Source organism: Tauraco erythrolophus, chromosome 22, assembly GCF_009769465.1.
Source record: "Tauraco erythrolophus isolate bTauEry1 chromosome 22, bTauEry1.pri, whole genome shotgun sequence".
Lineage (NCBI taxonomy): Eukaryota > Metazoa > Chordata > Aves > Musophagiformes > Musophagidae > Tauraco > Tauraco erythrolophus.
This window is the reverse complement of record NC_141486.1, coordinates 6,918,652-6,926,330: the sequence shown is the minus strand read 5'-3', so window position 1 is coordinate 6,926,330 and position 7,679 is coordinate 6,918,652. Positions and strand designations below refer to the sequence as shown.

Genomic DNA, 7,679 nt, shown 5'->3' with positions numbered 1-7,679 from the left:
CTTTACCAGCACGAGGCGATTTCAGCCCGGTCGGAAGCAGCAGCTGGAGGCCGACACGTGCTGCTCCTCCAAAGTGACCACAGCCACGGCCACCACTGCCTGCGGGAGCAGGAGGAGGAATCGGAGCTGCTGGGGTGCACAGCATCCTTTACCCACAGCCCAAAACCTCATCGTGCATCCCAGTGGGTTTGGTTTCAAGCCTTTTCCCCAACCTGGGAGGGGGCTGCTGTGGGAAGGACAGTGGTGGGTGACGCCAGGCACCCGTGCTGGGGTGGGCTCAGCAGCACACCCCCCGACCACCGCCACAGCTGTGGGATGCTGCTCACACAGGAATCCCAAGTGTAGCTGCACTTGCAGCACAAACTTGCTGCTGAAGGCGATGAAATGTAGGAAACGGGGCAGCTCTGGGCAGCATCCCCCCTCCCTGCACCCCGTGGGGGTTGGACAGGCTCCGCCAGCCCCGAAAACCATTTCTGTTCCCTTGCCTGACAGCCCTCTGCTGCTTTCTCCTCCCAAGATGGTTGCTGCCAGTAATAGCAGGGAAAGTCACATCCAAGCTGGGAAAATAACATGTTATTTTCCCAGCTGTGATGTCAGAGCTTGTCATGCTCTCTGCCTCAGCAGCGGGGCAGGCAGGGCACGCCTGGACGTCCCCAAATGGGCACCAGGCCTGGCCGACACCCCCAGGGGCTGCAAAAATGCTCTCCTTTTTGGTGGCAGCTCTGTTTTTGCTCCCCAAATGTGCAGGAAAGCGGCAAATCACTGCCACGGGGATGGGGCTGCCTGCTGCCCCACAGCTATGCCAGGACATCTGCTGCTCCCGGCCTGGGGACACCCACCATGGGGACATCCCAAACCAGGTCCTTCCCCCATTCCTCAGCGGTGCAGGACAGCAGCACATCCGGGAGTCTGCATGGGTTGGAAAGTGTTTTCTTTCTTTCCTCCTGCTTCCAACGTAGTTTTGGAGCAGATCTCCCTCGCCGAGACATTGCTGCATCCCGGCCAAGCGCTGCAGCCCAAATCCCAGGGACGAGGGACCCACAACCTGCCCATGCACCATGGCAGAGAAACCTGCTGCCCAGCCCAGAGCGAGCTTTCCTCTCCTCCTCTCCGCAATCCCGCTAGAAGATATTTCCCCTGTTTTTTCCCTTTTGAAGAAGACCCAAGTCCACTCTTAAAACACACTAAAACAAAGACAAAAGAAAAAGGCTCAAAATCCTCTTAACCCATCCCTGCCACCCAGCTCGCCCCTCCGGACCGGCACCGTGCGGGGCGATGTCCCCCCGCTCCCCACCTTCCCAACGAGGTACTGACAACCCCCCCCACGTCCTTCAGAGCCACTTAATCCATTACAAATTTCACAAAGCCCGGCTTGGGGAAGCGCTGGGCCAGAAGAGCAAACAAACAAGGCAGGAATAAAGCCCCCTCTCAATGAGCACACCCAACGCGTGGCTGGCGTTTTATTTCTTTCCCCACTTCTCCTCTGGCCAACCACCTTTTTTTTTTTTTCTTTTTTCATGATTGCATTTCCCTCGCCGCCCCGTAACAAAGCCATCACCTCTGCCGTGACTCCGGGGAGGCGAGTTACAATTACAAATTACCACCACAATTAGTGCTAGTTCTTAGAGAAATTAGAAAAGGGAGCAGGAGGCCGGCGTGCAATTGATTGCTATTCATCCTGCTTTACGGTGACCTTGCTCTGGAGACGATGATATTCCTTCAGCCTGGAAACCGGATTAAAAAAAAAAAATTAATTGTAAATTAACAGTAATAACACACATTTCCTTTCAATTAATTTAAGCAGAATGAGGGGGCGTGAAGAGCAGGCGTTTGTTAAGGCCTGTACAGTTTAATTATTTTTTTTTTTTCCCACGAGATAATGTAATTAATTTATCTTAGAGGGGTGGGGGGACATGGTGGATCGGGGAGAACAAAGCAGTTAACAGGCAATGGAAAAATTAAGAGCCCATTATGTAAATGCGGCGTGTTTCACAGCCCTGGAGTTGGGGGGGCGGAGGGGAAGTATGGTGGGGCCTGAGAAATAAGTAAAATAACGAGGCTGGCTGTGCCGGGGAAGGCTGTAATTAGGCAGAGCTGGTGCTGGCGGGGGGCTGCTCGCACCCTGGTTGTCGGTGGGGGCTTAGGGGGAGACCTCAGTGCACCCCAAGAGCCCCAGCTGGGAAGGGAAGAGCCCCAGGGGTATGAGGGGTCACCCCCCCCCCGTGAGGGTCCCGCCTCGACCCCGCAGACCTGAGCGAGTTGATGTTGATGAAGCCGGTGGCATCGGCGGGCTCGTAGTCCCCTTGTACATTCATGCTGCAGAGAGAAAGGCACTGTCAGCGGGATGGAGGGTCCTGGGGGACCCGTTTGGAAAGGGCAGGGTCCCTCCCAACCCTGGGGACAGGGGCATGTGTTCTTGGGAGCAGTGGAGTCACAAGGCCACCCCGATGGGCATCTCGGGGTCCTGCTGGAGACATAGCCCCAAACTTCCCTCCGTGGTCCCTCGTGTGCATCGTCACCCTTCATCCCTGCACCCTTGCACCATGCAGGGATGCTCGCCCTGTCCCGGAGCCGAACCCCAGGCATGGCTGTCCCATGCCAGGCAGGGCATGTTGCCCTGGGCAGGGAAGTGGGGCTGGGGGACACCCCTGGTACCGGTGGGGGCTTTACAGCCGCAGTGGCCGGTGCCTCGGTGCGACGCCGAGCGCATCCCCCTCCCCAAAGGCAGCAGCCACCCACTGAATCCCAACTCCAGCAGTTTCCTACATCCCCAAAACACACGGCTCATTTCCCAGAAACCACAAACCTTAAAGGAGGAAGAGGAGGGGGGAAATAAAGAAGGAAAAAAAAAACAAGGAAGAAAGAGTTTACAGTGATTTTACCTCCCCTGACGGGCTACAGAAAAACCTCTGTGCTTTTATTTTTGCTCATTCGAGTGGTTCTGACCTGCTCTATAATTACGTTACTTTCTACCTACTGTGCAGAGGCATTTCCACACAGCTCTGCCTCTCACAGCTTTCTCTCGGGTTCCTGTGACGCCGTCACTCAAAGGCTTTCAAACCAGCGATGTAGAAATCAAAAAGAAAAGGAAAATGGTTGGAGACGCAGGGAGAATAAGTGCCCCTGCTTTTCTCTCCCTCTCTCTTTCTCCTCCATCCCACCCCCCTCCATCCTCCTTTTTTTTCTTCCCTCTTTTTTTTTCTTTTTTTTTTTTTAATACTTGATTCATTTAATCTCTCCAAGTGAGAGCGTGAAGCATAATGAAGGGTTGGGACGGATTATTAGGAGCTGTTGATTTTGAGGGGGAGGGAAGGGGGGAAAAAAAGCCAGAGAAGAGAAAGAGAGAAGATAATTTGACATTTACTCCGACTGATCTAAACTCATTCGGGTGTATTTATGGCTTATAAAGTGTTTAGAGAGATTGAAAGGGGTTGAGGGAGGGCTGGGGGGGAGCAAGCAAGCGAGAGAGAAAACATGAAGAAAAGGGAAAAGCCAGAGGAAAAATATAATATTGGCTTTAAAACATGGCTCATGCTTTGGCTGGGCACTTCGCTGGGAGGACCATGTCCCTGGTGTCACCAGGGATGGGACAGGATGGGATGGGACAGAGTGGGATGGGGTGGGATACAGTGGGATAGGATGGGATGGAGTGGGCCAGAGTGGGACAGGATGGGATGGAGTGGGATGGGATGGGATGGGATGGAGTGGGATGGAGTGGGATGGAGTGGGACAGGGTGGGACACTCGCTGCCATCCCCCTGCCCTCCCTGGCCCCCCAGACCCTGCTCACCTCACCAGCTCCTCGTTGTACAGCGACCGCGGGGACTCCCTGCCCAGGATGTAGACCTGGCCCTTGAAGACGGAGAGGCGAACGGTGCCCACCACTGCTTCCTGCGAGCGCCCGATGCAATGCCGGAGGAACTCGCACTCGGGGCTGTGCCAGAAGCCTGCGGGCAGGAGGCAGCATCAGCAGGGGCATGGAGCGGGGCTGGGGTGCCCCGGGCTGCCCATGCAGGGTGGTACCCCCGGGCTAAGCCCTGCAAAGCAGACCCTAATAATTTACAAGGGAAGGGATGCGGTCGCGGGACTGGGAGAGGCGCCAGGACACCCAGGTTCAGCTTTGCGGGATGGAGACCCCATGTGTGTCCCTTCCCCTTGATGGCCCTTGGGTGCCCCCCTGGGGAGAGGAGGCTGGAGCCAGCTGCTTGAGGAGAAGCCGTGGGGCCGTTCCCCTTCCAGCTCCTACGGGTGGGGTGTCTTGGGCACGGATGTCTCGGCAGCCCCGGCCAGGCTCAGCTCCCCAGCCCTTCCCAGTGCAGAGGGCTCCGCTTTCCCTGTGGGGAAGTTGGACTTGTCCCCCCACACACTCCCAGACTGAGACTGGTGGGACACAGGGAACTGGTGCCAGCATCCCTGGAAAGCTCCATCTAACTGCAACCATAGCAAGTGCCCTCCGCTCCTGTCCTGGCTCCAGGTGGCATGGCAGCCCCCTGGCACCCCAAGCCCCAGGAGCCCGGGCAGCGAGTGCTGGGCTGAATCCCAGGCTGGGAGTTGGAGTGATGTGCCGTCACACAGCAGCCCCCCAAAACACAGCCTGGGGGAGCAGCCATCGGCATCGCACTCCACGGAGGCCATGGTGGGCATGCGGAGGGGCCGTGTCTCTGCCTGCTGCCCCCGTGCCCCCTCCTGTCCCTAAGCAGGGCAATTAGCTGGGGAGGCCTCGGAGCCCTGGAATAAAGCCTGGGAGATGGAGAGGGAGATAGAGGCAGAAAGAGAAAGAGCCCATTCAGCGTCCCCCCCAGGTTTTATCTCTCCCATCACCCTCCCGCTCACCGCACACCGGTGCCCTCTCACCTTTCCCTTCCCAGCTGGGATCCGGGCTGAAGCCATTAAAGAAACAAACAATTTCTTTTGTTGTTTGGCCTCGCCGGCCCCTGAGCCGGGCCACATCCTGCACCCTTGTCCCCGGGATCTTGTAGCCCTTCTCTGAGACACGGCAGCAAAGCCCTGCACCCCCTTACCACCAAAACCACCTCCCTGACCCAGATCCCCCCTCCACCACCTCACCGTGGCATGGCCAGCAGGTTTGGGGACCCCTTGCCCTCAAACGGCACTGCCATGAGGGCAGAGACCCCTGCTCCGGGCAAATACACCCCTCTTGTTAGTAGCCATCCTCCAGGTACAACTCTTCAAACATCAGCATTGAGCTGTTGCATCGCCGTGAAAACAAACCCAAGACATGTTAAAATAATAACCAGCTACTTAAATCCTGACTCTGACAGCTCCAGGTGCGAGGAAACATCCTCCCCTGCCTCGCCCCCCACGGCAGACACATTCCCCACTGGAATCGATCCCCCTTAATGACCTTCCTGCCCTGTAACCCTCATCCTGCCCTAATCCCGGCACGCGGGCAGGGGGACAATGGCATTTCCGCACCTGGCCGTACCTGCCGGGACGGGAACTGGCTTCAAAGCCACCCCTCCACAATGGGATCAATGGGGATGGGGAGGAAGATAAACACTAATTTTCCTAAAATCAGGGACTAGTTGCAATAATGAGGTGTTAAAGGAAGGTGAGCTTGAAAGCCTGGCCTCCGGTGTGGGGACCCACGGGTGCTGTTTGCACCCCGTTGGGGGTTGTTCCTTGGGTTTAGGCTTGGCTGCCAGGAAAGTCTAGGACCACGCTGAGAATCCCTGAGATTCAGCATCTGGAGCCAGGGAAATAGCCACCTTCTCCTGGCAGAAGTGGGGAGGGAAAAGCAAAATCACGATTTCCCTGAGCAGCTCTTTAAATCTGGTGGTTTCACAACAAGCGAGTGGTTAGAAATAAACAAACAGGTTTATGCTTAAACTGAAAAAAAAAAAAAAAAAGTCAAAATAAATGCAGCCCAGGACAAAGTCTAATAAAAAGAGGCAGAAGCAGGAGCGGCCTCAGAGAGTGAATTAAGGCAGGGGCTGTGATTCAAGGGGAAGGTAATCGAAACTTCTGTGGCCTCAGCAGCCCTTGCCCCACCGGGGCTCTAAAATACACTTTAAGCAGCAAAGGGACTTGGGCATTAAATGTCAGTTCTCCGAGGGAGACACAGGAGGGAACGTCCTCGGAGGGGAACGTGCTGAGGATGAGCACATGCATCAGAAACTGCAGGGGAGAAGGCAGCCTGGCCCAGTCCTGCTGGATCTGCTGCTGCCCAAAGCCCAAGCTCCTGGAGGCAGGTTATTTCCATGGGAATCATCCCAGCCCTCGTGGTTAGAGAGCAATGCCTGAAAAGTGACGGGAGGAGGAACCGGGAAGCTAAGAAATTGGGAAATGCAATAGAAAAAAGTGCTGTTTGGCCAAGGAGCAGAAAATCTCCCAGGTATGGGGTCTCCAGGGACATCAGCTCTGAGCCAGGCAGGGGACAGAGGAAGAGCTGGGTCATGGGGACACACTGCTGTGCTTGGAGGTGTGCCCCAGACGTGGGCAGCAGGGTCTTGAGCCCACCTATGGCATTTTGGGCTAATCCTGCTTCCTTCAACTTAGCACCAGTGACGGAGTTGGGGTTGATCCACAGATCAGTCCTTGGGGCAGTGCTGGTGTCCCCTCCCAGGATGCCATTCCCAGACCCCCCCTAGACCTGGCAGCCTCCTGGCCCAGCAGGATGTTCCCTGCAGCTGACCTAGCTGAGACCCCTCAAACTCAGGGGCCAGCATCCCCTTGTCCCTTTTGGCTCCCAACCCTCCCTGGGCAGGGCTGTGCTCGCCCAGGCCCGGCGGTGCTGGGAGCAGCTGGAAGCCCCTTCTGCAGCCCCCGGCAAAGCCACAACCCGCAGTGCCCCTGTGTGGGCTGCGCACCACATAGCATGGCCAGGACCCCCGTCCCGCAGCCCCCCCGACCCCGGCAGCCACGGCCACAGCACCTCGAGAGCCCCCCGCTGTGCCACACACCCCCTGCCAGAGCACAAGGAGGGGTCTCTGGCTTCAACCCCCTCCCCTCTGCACAGGGACGGTTGTGCCGGGAGCGTGGATTTTGTGTGCCACATATCCTGGTGGGCTCTGGGGGTGAGGGCAAGAGGAGAGATGGAGGGGTGAGGGGGGAGTTGGGGAAAGGCTGCATGGAGGGGGGACAAAGGGATGGTGAATTACAGCCTGTGAGACATCCAAATGTGTTGGACAGGCCGAAGCGGTGGCACTGGGCTGGGAGAGATGCTGGGAGCATCCCTCGCCAGCAAGCCCTCGTGGAAGGCAGCATGCCCTCCGGAAGGCAGGCACGGAGCCCCTCTAGCATAAAAGCGGGCAGGATGCGGGGTTGAGCTCAGCCCTCAGCACCAGCAAACCCGTCTTTTCCCCCGTGCCCAGCCTCACAACGGAATTTTCCAGCCCTGAGCGCGTGTACCAGCCGGACCCACAGCCTCCGGTAGCAACGAGGGAGGAAGACGAGGGCTGGGAGGACAGTGGGGTGGCAGGGCTGGGCCGAAGGACCGTACATACCGTTGTACACCAGCTCGGAGAATTTCAAGGCGAGCCCTTGCTTAATTTTCCGTACTTCCCGGTCCATGGTGAAGGCCTCGATATCTAAATGCGCATGGTATAGGATCGTTCCCGCTGGGGTCTCATAGATACCTAGCCATTTTTCCAGGCAGGGGGAAAAGCAGAAAAAGAGAGAGAAATGAATGAGACCAAAACTGTCAGCAAATGACAAAAA

General features: G+C 56.9%; 1 protein-coding gene across 1 annotated transcript in view; it reads right to left on the bottom strand.

Annotated features, from left to right (window-relative positions):
* Positions 1–1,570: 1,570 nt before the first annotated feature.
* Positions 1,571–7,679, bottom strand: part of ASS1 (argininosuccinate synthase 1) — a 28,466-nt gene continuing 22,357 nt past the window's right edge. Inside the window, exons 12-15 of the mRNA XM_086625145.1 lie at positions 7,466–7,597; positions 3,790–3,946; positions 2,251–2,316; positions 1,571–1,724 (exon numbers count right to left, since the gene is read on the bottom strand). Of these exons, the coding sequence (XP_086481271.1) occupies positions 1,670–1,724; positions 2,251–2,316; positions 3,790–3,946; positions 7,466–7,597 (410 nt within the window). The 3' untranslated portion in view covers positions 1,571–1,669. The remainder of the gene's footprint in view (positions 1,725–2,250; positions 2,317–3,789; positions 3,947–7,465; positions 7,598–7,679) is intronic.